The 12414-nt window shown below is 40.1% G+C and overlaps 1 protein-coding gene across 1 annotated transcript; it reads left to right on the plus strand.

Annotated features, from left to right (window-relative positions):
- Nucleotides 1-5015: 5015 nt before the first annotated feature.
- On the plus strand, nt 5016-10808 carry LOC146713205 (V-set domain-containing T-cell activation inhibitor 1-like). Its single transcript, XM_085437704.1, has 3 exons — nt 5016-5088; nt 9978-10331; nt 10570-10808. Exons 1-3 carry the CDS (start codon nt 5016-5018, stop codon nt 10806-10808), a joined length of 666 nt encoding a protein of 221 aa, XP_085293830.1.
- The last annotated feature ends 1606 nt before the right edge of the window (nt 10809-12414 follow it).

A 12414-nucleotide genomic window follows, 5' to 3' on the forward strand; every position in this document is an offset into this window, starting at 1 on the left:
ATTGCACCAAAGTAACTAGTGCACTTTCCTTTTTACAGAATGTAACAAAAATGTGACTTGGCCCCTTATAATACTGGAAAAAAAATCATCTGCATATCTATACTGATATGGACTGGGTAATGTGTAAGGAACAAATGGATGCCACATTGTTTAATAGAAATGACAATGATCTACCTACAGAGGGCTGAATTCAACGCTACCCTGAAAATCAAAGGGGTTTGGGTGATTAGTACCAATTCTTTCATCTGCCTGCATATTCTCGCCTACTAAGGTCAGGCATTATTGTACAAGAGGAGGAAACCAGGATCAACGGAACCAGCGTAGGGCCTGACAATGTGTTCAAGGATTTCATCCTGATTCCTAATGGCAGCCTGTAGAGGTCTCTAGAGGTACATAAGCTTTAAAATGAGAAGTACTACATATTATTCTAGATATTAGATACATGCAAGTTAATATATGAAATACCTTTGAAAACATCCATGTTTATAAAAGTACCATGCTGCAGCACCAACAACATTCAGGGAAAGCAAAACACCAAATAAGGCCCAAGCAGCAGAGCATGCTCCTACAGGGACACAATAATGAAGAACATGAGAATGAGATGATTGTTCTTTCCCACTTTTATGACATTTAGTTTTTTATTACAAACTTAATTCATAAGACTCAGACAATAAGGAAACATAATCCACCCAACATAAGTCAAGCACGTGGCTCACAAAGAATGAGATTTCCACACTGGATCAGTGGGTGGCTGTGTTCATAATGAGGGTTTACAATGACTTTTGGCTTCTTTGTTTTTTAAAAAAAGAGAAAAAAAAAAAAAGAAAAACAGGAACTGTTGACTCTCTGTTGCTGACTCACTCAAGCAAATTCCTGAGTGTCACATTTACTCCTGTGGCATTAGAGTAGTAAAACACCACGTGACATTGGTGCTAATCTGAGAAGGGATCATATTTCTTGGCACCAAATGAACATTATGTCAACTTTGTATCCATGAATATTACAACATGCCTGCTGCTGGTTGTTCCTCTCTGTGTTGTGAATCTGTGTTTAGTCTTCAGTGACAGTTGTGCAAGTTTCAGCAGTTTGAGAGATGATGATTAAAAATAAAGTTTCATACAGGAGTATCTGTAATTTGAAGCTTTTCTGATTTGTGCAAAGACAGCAGAGAAGTTCCTCTTTACCAAGAAACCCTGTTTATGAAGAGAAAACAAGGCAAACGTTTTGAAGGAAGGAAGGTTCAGGGCTTAAGCAATCAGCATCATGGGCTCATCCGGTTAGAATAAGAATAAGCAGTCATCTGATTCAGAATTATTCACAGGGTTCGCCTTTTATTCTTAAATCAATAAGGCAAAGGAGGAAGGAAGAAAGACACACATTGACTGCCAATGCTGAAAGAAAACAGAGATTTAAGTAGTGATGTGACGTTCTGTATCGAGGCTTCGAAGCGTGTGTCGAGTAATGGAGGGGGCGTTTTCGCGAAGCGCGTATCGAGGCTTGCTTCATTTATGGGAGGAGCTGAAAATGATGACGTCCGAAGCCTCGCTGCCCGGCTGTACCACGTGACTGGTTCAGGAAGCGGTTCGAACTTTGCCGCGAGCTATGACAGCGATATAAACCCCTCAGACTTCATTCAAAATGAGGGCGTTTGATGGAGAGTTGCGGTTAGTGAGAGTTAGAGACAGTTTGGAGAGAGTTAGAGACAGTTTAGGGAAAAAAAAAAAATCGCCTACGACCTGCCACAGTGGAGAAACTGTTGTTTTTAAATAAAAACCAATGATGTGTCCCCTAAACACTAATCACTGTCCTTGCCTCAATGTTACAAAAGCACAACCACTGTCCACACCTCACCTCACAGTAAATGATCATTTCCATTTTAGGCATTTCCAAATAATCATTTTCCATACTGCCAGTATAAATATACACAGTATACTGCATCACTACAATATAGATGTTTTACACACTCCTTTTGTTGTTGACATTTGCAGGCTGTGTGCAAAAGGCCACACTCTTCAAATTCATGCCAACTAATATTTTTACGTCCAGTAGGTGTCCTGCTAGAGCAAATGAAGCTTCAAGAAGCTTCGCGTTGGGGTGAACCAATTGGATGAAAAGCTTCAGTGCTTCATGAAGCTTCATCTGCCCATCACTAGATTTAAGTTACTCATTACCTTAAACAATACATAAAATAAAAACCCAAACAGAACCTCACCTCAGCTGCCGCCCCGTGTGGAAGTGAGGAAAGAGTGAGCCAAAAGTGAATGCAGTCCTTATATACTGTGTGACATATAATGTGTGACAGGTGAGTGCAATCAAGGACAAGCACCACACCCAATCAAAGGTGAGAGAACTAAACAAGGTGCATCTGGTGAAGTGAGTGGGTGTGCTGGGATGTGCTAAAAGGTGGGTCTCTACAACAGCAAACTTTTCATTTAGTCTAATGCAGCAGCTGCTGTGTGGAAACTTTACAGAGTAATGGGGGAGGTCCAGAGTCTGAGTTCTCTTGTGCAGGCAAGTGTATCTGTGATAATGATAATATCTCTCTTTGTAGAGAGATTAGTAACCTAGCTCCTTCTCACTAGCCTCCAGGTAACACGACCATGCTAACTATTGCAAACTGTTTCTCCAAGGCTGTGCATTTTGTTACTCGACCTAAGCATCCTTCGGCCTTAAAGACCACTCAGCTTTTCACAGATCACGTCTTCATGTTACACAGAATCCCTGGTGACTGGAGCTCCCCTCCCTCACGGGGGGTGAGCGTGACCATCTGCGCCCCCTGTCGACCAACTTGAACTTAAAGGGCTGCATAGCCAGATACCGTGAGCTGTCTGGTGATCTGGGCGCTGGAATCCTTCATGCATCCATTGCACCTGGACATGGTCTGAGCAGAGGGTCAATGAGCGTCCAACGAGCTAATATGGAAGAGACTTGAACGCCCACTGGATCACCAGGCACACCTTCTCCACCGTGCTGTATTTGGTCTCCTTCTCTGTCAGTTTCCGGCTACTGTATAGGATCCGACGGTCGACCCCACTTACCTACTGGGACGGCTCCCCACAGAGAATGTTTTTTTTTTTTTACCTGCACAAACGCCACCTGACACCGCTCTGCCCACTGGAGTAGATCCTGGGCACCCTTTTCGGTGAGGTGAGGTCAACTAAGGGGCTGGTTAGGCAACAGCTGTAGTAATAGTAGGAGACCGATGCTGGACAGGAGTGTCAGCACTGCGGCCAAGGTGAAGGCTACCACGCCCAGTGGGACAACCCTGAGCTTTATGATAGCATCGTGTAAGAGAGGTGGCAGCCCTCAGGACAGGGCAAAGACCTCCTACAGCTGCTGGTGTCCCATTCGCTACGCCCCCTGGTGTTCAAGGTCCATGGCTCAGCGGGGCAGGGCAATTTGGCAACGCCAAGACCCTCCATCGCCTCAGGGGACAGATTTACTGGCCTGGCAGTCACTGCTGTGACACTTGTACAAGGTAAGGTCTCCCTGTCACCAGTCACCTTTGCACAAGTAAGGAAGACCTGACCTGTGTAACGGGTCTATCTGGTTATCTGTCTACATGAGACCGGGACATGTGTGACCGGAGAGTGTAGATCCACTCAGGGGATTTAGGGGAAATATTTAATATCATTACCATTTCTGTGGACTTCTGGTCCAGAGCAGTAGACTGTTTTCAAAAGTTCAGTAAGAACAAACAGAAGCTAAGAAAGTTAATTAATAAACTGTCCTCTACGTGTCAAGTTTTCTCAAAATTTGTAAGGACTTGCAGACAACGAGAGATAATCTGTATAAATATGAAAAGTAAAAAGAAATAAAAATATAAGTGTCAAACTGAACAAGAATCTGCAAAATTGTCATTCTTTCATTACCGTAATTTTTGGGTCATAAGCCGCTACTTTTTTCCCACACTGTGAACATTATACTGACGTGCGGCTAATGCATATTTCTTTTCAAAAACATTTTGCCTGGTAACAGTAGACCAATAAAAGTGATAAGTAGTATATATACGGTATATATTTTTACCGGTTGTTAAGAGACGTTGTAATGTTGTTTGTGCACTGTTCCATAGAAAAACCATAAGCAACGTAATCTGTGTGTTACTGATAGTACGTATACTTAAAGGTAGCCGTGTTACAGGCACTGTTCGAGGAAAAAAAGCATTTGCAGTATGTATTTTTGTATGTTACCATAACGTTTGTTACCTTATGGATTAAATTAAACGTTAAAAATCCTCACGTGTAATATTTCTGTGTAAATATCTCATATTACAAGTGAAACGTATACGGCTTAAAATCCGGTGCAGCCTGTACGAGTACAAAATTGATTTTCTTTCTAAAATTAGAGCATGCGGCTTTTAATCAGGTGCGCTCTGTAGTCCGGGATTTACGGTATTTGAAAATTGCTCAGAGAATGCTCTGTGCGCATGCGTGTGTAGTGGGCGAACGTGGATTTTCACATTCGACAGTCCTGCTGTGTGTATGTGCTCGATTTAGCAACAATCAGCCTGTTTAAGTCTCTTCTTCATCTGATTTAAAACAGTTATGATATGACATGATTCACAGTAAAGGAATATTTAATATATCACATTTTATCAGAAGCATACAGCTGATCAGAGCTTGAAAAGTTTACTTACTCTTATAATTCAGCTTTCACATAAATGTAGTGGTGCCAGTATATTAAAAGAACAATATTTGAATATAGAAACAGAAATAAAAGCACTTTGAATGTTTCCTGAAGCTCATATCATATTTACATTATATTATCAAAGTGTGGTGTCATTAAGTTCATTAGCTAGCTGTTGTTTAGCTAATCTGCTTTCAAGTCTGTCAAACAATGCTGTCCGTAACGTTTCAAGCCCACACTTTTTTAAACACTATGTCACAGAGTGACAGTCACTAAACAGAGCGACTGTGACGTAGCAGTGACATGGTGGAGGCTGTGCCTTAGAAATAGGAGGAGGAGTGACTCCCAACATAAACCCGTGGGTGCACTCCGAGTGTGCTTCATAAAACATGTTTGCTGTAACATCTCCGTGGATCTGCTGGACTTTACTGTCTGTCTCCTTCGTGGGGTTTACCTGTGCAGGTGAGTTTGATTTTAAAATCCTATCAGTTTATGTGAGCTGCTCACACAGAGGACACAGGTCTCCTGACACCAAACCTCTTCTGTCATGTGAGAAAGTGGATGTTAGTGTTTAGATGTACTAAAAGGTGTACACATACACAGGCAGGTATTTAGATAAACACTTTATTTATCCACAGAGGGAAACTCACAGATCCAGGAGCTCATTTAAAATAAACTCTTCAGTCATAACTGTGAAACTACTAAACAGATAGAAACGAGTTCTCAAGAGCAAAATGTTGATAAATAATGTTGTAAATAAATAATGTCTTTGATACAAAATGTCTGAGTTCGACAATGAAAAACACAATCTAACATAAACACTGATAACTAATAGAATTTGCATTGCAAATCCCTACTTCACCGTAGTGAAGTAGGGATTTGCAATGCACACTTAGATTTGCCACACTTAGAGGACAGTGGTAAAGCCTGGGGCAACATATAAATGTTTATGTAAACTTCAGAAAACAGCTGTCAGGATTGTTATTTAGGCTGAATTTACACATTTGCACATTAACTTTCTGTTTTGAAGTCAAGTACCTCAAAGTCCATGGACCTCATAAAATATAAAACTGCACAAATCATGTATAAAGCTGAACCAGATATAATGCTAGCAAAAGATGTTTTTTGACAGAGAAGAGGACTGTAACCTGAGGAAAAATTAAACTTTAAAAAAGTTTAACTTTTCCCCCTACGCTGAGGTAGGGGGAAAAGAAAACTGTTGTTAATCCTAATGCATTAACAACAGTTTTTTTTTTATTTCCATTTGTAGAGTAAAACTGTGGAACAAGTTTACTAATGTTCAGGTGATATTCCATAAAAAAACTCTTTGAAACCTTTTGGGAGAATAATGAAACGGTGGATATAATTAGATGGTAGATGTAACGGCCTTTTGCATTTGATGTTTGTTGTATTTGATATTTGTTAAGAGTTTGGGGTTTGTTCCTTTGCGCCCTCTGGTTGTGAACTGTGTAGGGTACAGCTTTGCTGTTTGGGTCTCCACCCAGCCACTTTTCTTTTGCTAGCGCACATGGTGTCTGCATGCTGCAGCTCACAGGCAGCTCCACACATGGAGAAAATATCGTTTGAAGAGTGGAAATAATTGACAAAGAAGATGGAAGATAAGGCAATAAGGCCATAAAGGACTATTTAGCACCTCCTGGATGTCAGCTCACGAGGTTTGTGTATTTTAAATGTTTTATTTTCTGTAATTAAGGATTTTTGATTGTTTGACACTACGTACAAGAGCGCATTTTGATGTGATGTTTTTGTTTTATTGTTTTGTCCGTGAGCAGTTCTCACGGGTTGTCAAGACCAGAATAAACTACGGTGGCCCTGAGAGGCCAAACAGACTGCAACTTCAGAAAACACTTGCAAAAAGAAAAGCGCTGCAAAAGCACACAAAGCACAACGGAAATAGGAAAAAAGACAACGGAAAGCTTAATTTCTAAGGCTACATTAAACATTATCTTTGTTAGAATTACCTTTGAATGTATATTCCAGATATCTGTAGTATTATTAGAATCATGAGATTACAACACATTTACCTCTCCTCTACTTCTTTGAAGCGTGTCCCAGTCCTAGCGCACTGGTTAGCATGTGTCACTACCCGATCCGTACCGGAAACCCGATCGGTACCCCGCATGCGCGAAAGGTTTCTACTTCCGGTCATAGCGTTTTACGATAGTTAAAGGTCAGAGTATCTGTTAAGATGTTAAGAATAACAAGTATATCTTAAAATGTTTGCAATAATGAAGCATTTCAGTACAATGTAGACAAAAACGAAAAATAAAAAGATAGTTATGGATCAGGACTCCCCGATCCTTACTGCGCATGTGTAAAGTCTGACCGTACTGTCACTTGTCACTACCCGATCCGTACCGGAAACCCGATCGGTACGGTAAAATTAAAAGATAGTGACGGATCGGGACTCCCGATCCTTACTGCGCATGTGCAAAGTCAGACCGTACAAATCGAGTCTACCCGATCCGTACCGCGCATGTGCAGATGTTTTCTTCTTCTTCTGTTCGTTTAATGGCAGTGTACTCCCCAGTGTACGAGGATACCGCCACCTGCTGACCGAGCGAATAAACCCTATTAAAAACTGAATTAGCGTCATTACAAACGTGTGTTAAATTTGATTTAGTGATAATCGAGTGTGTTTATGCTTGTCTGTGTGGAGAGGATTGTTGGAAAAGTGATGATAATGTCCGCTATCACTGTCAATTGCCAGTAAACACTTCATCTGGCTGCTGAATCTTCACGTGACATATTATAAAGTCTGTATTATTAACTCTGTCATTAGGCACCATTCTTCTTATTTTACGGCGCTGTTGTTCAATCGGGGAACGTTTTCTGTTGAGGAGAAAAGCAAAAATTTGTTGCGGATACGGATTATTCATTGTTTAAATGTCCTGGTAGTCGAAAAGGACGCAGAGCTGCTGAGAAATGCTAGGAGCTAACTGGGCGCTAACCGTATCATTCAAATATATTTATTTATTTATTTATTTTTTTATTAGTAATATAAACATACAAACAAAATGCACCATATATTACAGATTCAGAGAATAAACATTTCTTACATATTAGCAACTTTCATATATAGTGAAAATAAAATATAAAGATGGGGTCACATAAATTAACAGATTATTAACTCACTAAATCAAAATCTTCTACAAAGGAAACAAAAAAAGCAGCCTTTTTCTTTTTAACTAAAGTCAAAGATTTAACCAACAGGTTTAGGTCGTTTTTCCAGTGAGCCAGTGTTGGTTTAATCTTAAAAAAGCGACATTTATGTATAAAATACTTACACAAGATTAATAACACATTAACACCATAATTAGCTTTCTTTTCTTTCAAAAACACTCCAAACATTATCATATTTAAGGTAAATGGGGTAATTTGAATCCCACTGGAATAAAGCCAGGTATGAAAATCCAACCAAAATATTTGTATAAAAATCATTCAAATATATTGAATGTCGCAATGTTGGCAAAGAGAGGAAGTGACGTAAGATTTGCGCATGCGGGGTACCGATCGGGTTTCCGGTACGGATCGGGTAGTGACAGCATGTTTTGGTTCGTGCAGCTGGTCCGTCAGGTTATTGTCTCCCCAGGAACATTTCCGTTGTCATTTTTCCTATTTCCGTTGTGCTTTGTGTGCTTTTGCAGCGCTTTTCTTTTTGCAGCGTTTTTCTTTTTGCAGTGCAGCGTTTTTCTTGAAGTTGCAGTGCAGCGTCTTTCTTTTTGCAGCGTTTTCCTTTTTGCAGCATTTTTCTTTTTGCAAGTGTTTTCTGAAGTTGCAGTCCGTTTGGCCTCTCAGGGCCACCGTAATAAACCCTGTTTTATAACTACATCGTGCGTACGTCAATCCTTGAGGGTGCTATATAAATTATAGCTGAATCCTAGCTTTATTTTAATTTATACATAGATGTTTTTCTTTTGAGTCCTTAAAAGTGCTGATGGTGAATCAAGTATTGATCGTGGTGTAGTGATAAACGTGTGTACTACGTTGTGTGTATGTGCGTACATATTATGCAGGCATGTGTGTGTATATTGGTTTGTTTCATATGCCAGAAATAAAAGCTCATCATCACCTTGAGAGCATGTTGATGTCCCACAGTGGTCACACTAACTGATCAGCCACAGGACTCAAATGAACATCACTGTCTTGGTTTTATTTTGCAGCAGCTGTATTTTTTTCTCCTATGGAATAAAAACATATTCTGACTTTTTAAACAAAATGTATTTTTGCCTACTTTTAGTTAAATTCACAAAACAGCGTTACAATAAATAATAGACATATTTTTTTCTTAAGGTGGAAAAAATTCAGGCAAACTCTGTTTGCGAAGAAATGAAGGTTTACAGAAGCTGGAGTTGAATATCTATTTATATTTATTTTGAATATTTTGCACTGTGATGGTACACTGGCATAAACATGTGTGTGTGTTCGTGTCTGTGGTGTGTCTGGTGACCCTTTAGCCTGATGTGATAGATCCAGTGTGTACGTTACACACTGAAGGAAGACAAGGCTCATCCAGGTGCACATTGAGATTTATTGCTATGAAACACGGGGACAGGCTCCAGCGCCAATGAAAAGTATAAGCTGAAGCAGATGGATGGATGCTATGAAGCACAGCTAAACAGCAGTACAGTGTTACTCATGGCTTCCATTACAATAACTGGCCACGTTACTTTTTTTTTAGGGATTACATGTAATAGAACTTTAGTAATCAGATTAACTTATAGATAATAAACCAGTTAATAATACACAACATAAGATGTACTGGCTGGTTTGCTAAAACATATCTTATAACTTTAACTTAAACCAAATTGTTTTCTATCACATTTCTGATGGAACAGCACGGTTACACAGTCTAATGCAGGAGATTAACATCACTTAGCTAGCACACAAACGTTACTAGCGTTACCCACGGATAATATGAATTAACTTCTTTATTTGGTCTCATTAAAGGCCTTATAAACAGGAATTACACTTCAAACATGTCACTTTAAATAAGTATCAACTTTACATGAATGTAATATCGTATACTGCTGTCACTTGAACCAGCAAAACAGCAGTTCTGTGTTACTGGCAGCTTCCATTACAATAACTGCCCTGCATTACTTCTGTAGGGGATTACTTTGCCAGTAATTCATTTTTCTGAGCCACCTACTGGCGGAAATCAATATCGCACCACTTAAGGTGGCAGCAAATGAGCTTTTCCCTCTGTGCTATGATGTAAACTATCGTCACAACAAAGGCAAAAAGATGATGGGGGGGGCAGCTATAAAAGTGAACAGTTATACTTAGACATCTGTATCCTCTCTGCTCTGTGTTGTTTTCTCTTTTAGGGCACAAAAGCATCACAGCTGAGTCTGGACAGGATGTCACTCTGACATGTGGAGCTCCAAATAAGAACATCATAGTGGTAGAGTGGAGCAGAACTGACCTGCAGTCAGATTATGTCCTCTTGTACCGGGATGATCTGTTTGTTCCAGACAACCAGCATCCTTCTTTTAAGAACCGGGTGGATCTGCAGGACAGACAGATGAAGGATGGAGACGTGTCTTTGATTCTGAAGAATGTGACGATTAATGACACTGGAACATACGAGTGTCGTGTCTTCGTGAGAGGAGCAAACCGCAGGAAGAGAGCTCATCTGAAGACTAAGCCAATCACCACCATCAGCTTAAATGTTTCTCCAGGTGAGTGAGTAGAGTTGAGTGTGTGTGTGATCAGAGGTGAAGCTGCTTCCTGCTTGTTGATGTTTGTTTCTAAAGATGTTGTTGATGAGACTTTGTAGAAAGCAGCTGGTCTGAGTGATGTGATCAGAGTGCAGTAGATAATGTCTGACAGCAGTTTGAAGAGGAAATGGATTCTGTTCTGTTCTTCACTCATCACCTACCTGACAGCTGACACCTCACACCTGTTTCTCACCTGCAGGTCAGACAGGAGGAGACACAGAGGATGGAGGGAAGGAGGATGGAGGGAAGGAGGATGGAGGGAAGGAGGATGGAGTCAGTAGAGGACGTTATGGGCTGATAGCTTCTTTTTTGTTACTTCCTGTATTCATTGCTGCTCTTCTTGTTGTTGCAAAACTGCAAAAAAGAAAATTATCCAAGGATCTTCCTTCTGTTGAACCAGCTGCCAGCTGTTCTGAAACCATAGTGTCACTAAGATGATGCAAACAGCAGCCTCATACAACATTAAGTCTCACATGGACTGTTACTTATGTAGCCTCACACACTCTCACACTCAGATCAATGAATCAGGGCAACTCAGGCTTCTGTATCTGACACTCCAGAGGTCAGGAATCAAACCACCAACATTTCAATTTGCATAAAACCCACTCAACCTCCTCCACGGATCGAATTGCACAGAACTCTGGTGCGTCTTTACTGAATAATTTTTAACTGTGATTAATGAATGAATGACATTTTGAAATTTGATTCTAAGAGCCAGAGAGTGATCCGTACAGCAGAACGCTGCTGCAGGATTGCTCTCCCCCCGCTTCAGGACACCTACACCAGGAGATGCTGGACTAGAGCAGCGCAGATACTGAAGGACCCGTCCCATCCTGGCAACAAACTGTTCCAACTTCTGCAATCTGGTAGAAGGTTCCGCATCATCCGGGCAAGGACAGAGAGACTCAAGAGGAGCTTCTATCCCCAAGCCATCCGTGCCCTAAACACACACACCCGCCCACATCATCACATCATCTATAACTGACTGAGACAGGACTCTCTTCCAGACACTCTAAACCAAGGCACAATGTACATTTCAAATTCCTTTAATTTTAAATATGTTAATATTGTCTATCCTGTAAAATAGTCAGAGGTCTATTCATATTAATGTACAGAATTCACCTGCTTGCTGCTACTACTGCACATTCACCCAATTTACATACTAATATATATATATATATATATATATATATATATATATATATATATATATATATATATATATATATATATATATGTATGTTCTTCCTCTACCCCCCCCCCCCCCCCCCCCCCCTTTTTGCACATGTCGAGGAGCGTGTCAGGCTACATTTCACTGTGTGTTATACTTGTATGACTATGCATATGACAAATAAAGAAACTTGACCTTGAAACTTGGTGCAACTCCTCAGTTTGTCTTGAATATAAAATGAAAGCAAAGTGTTCTCGCCTTTTGTGAAGCTGTTTGTGCTTCAGACCTGAGCTTGTGTGTTCGTGTGTCCATATTCCGGAATATGTAAATTAAAGATCATTTTAAAGTAAAAGACCACTTTTGAGCCGTTTCTTTCTTGGCCCTAAGAATACTAAAGAACTGGGATTAACAAGAGTCACAGCAGGACTAAACTAAAGTTTAGTTTAGTTTAAGTTTTACTATAAGTCAGCATGACTGCAGCATTAGATCCAGATCAGATCTTTCCTGATTCTGATTGTGGGCAGGTTATTTCAATGCGTGGAGCTCTTATGGTGTGATTTCTGATGGAGTTTTGCATTTAAAACCTGCAGACTTTGTTCCTTTAAGCTAACAACACAAATCATGTTTCTTACTGAGACGTTTTGAATGTTTTATGACGACTGCAGCCTTCTTGTTTCTTCTGTGGCTGAATGTGAATCCAGGATATAGCTTTGTAATGACTATTGCTAATGATTTGTGATAATTACTGCGATTGTTCCACCAGCACATTTAAACAGAGCAGAGAAACAGCACAAACATGCTCATGCATGTCTGTAGGATGGTAAATATTTGTTTTGCTGTTGAGGTTCAAATTATTATTCCAGATGTTTTGAT

Source organism: Copadichromis virginalis, linkage group LG3 (genome assembly GCF_057382275.1).
Source record: "Copadichromis virginalis isolate Kocher_CV1m ecotype Utaka linkage group LG3, C_Virginalis_male_GT1.1, whole genome shotgun sequence".
In the NCBI taxonomy this organism is placed as follows: domain Eukaryota; kingdom Metazoa; phylum Chordata; class Actinopteri; order Cichliformes; family Cichlidae; genus Copadichromis; species Copadichromis virginalis.

Excerpts from the sequence above, each read along its gene's own strand:
- LOC146713205 (XM_085437704.1), top strand. The coding sequence starts at position 5,016 with ATGTTTGCTGTAACATCTCCGTGGATCTGCTGGACTTTACTGTCTGTC. Across the intron at positions 5,089-9,977 it reads CGTGGGGTTTACCTGTGCAG|GGCACAAAAGCATCACAGCT; the intron begins GTGAGTTTGATT and ends TTTCTCTTTTAG. Across the intron at positions 10,332-10,569 it reads CAGCTTAAATGTTTCTCCAG|GTCAGACAGGAGGAGACACA; the intron begins GTGAGTGAGTAG and ends TCTCACCTGCAG.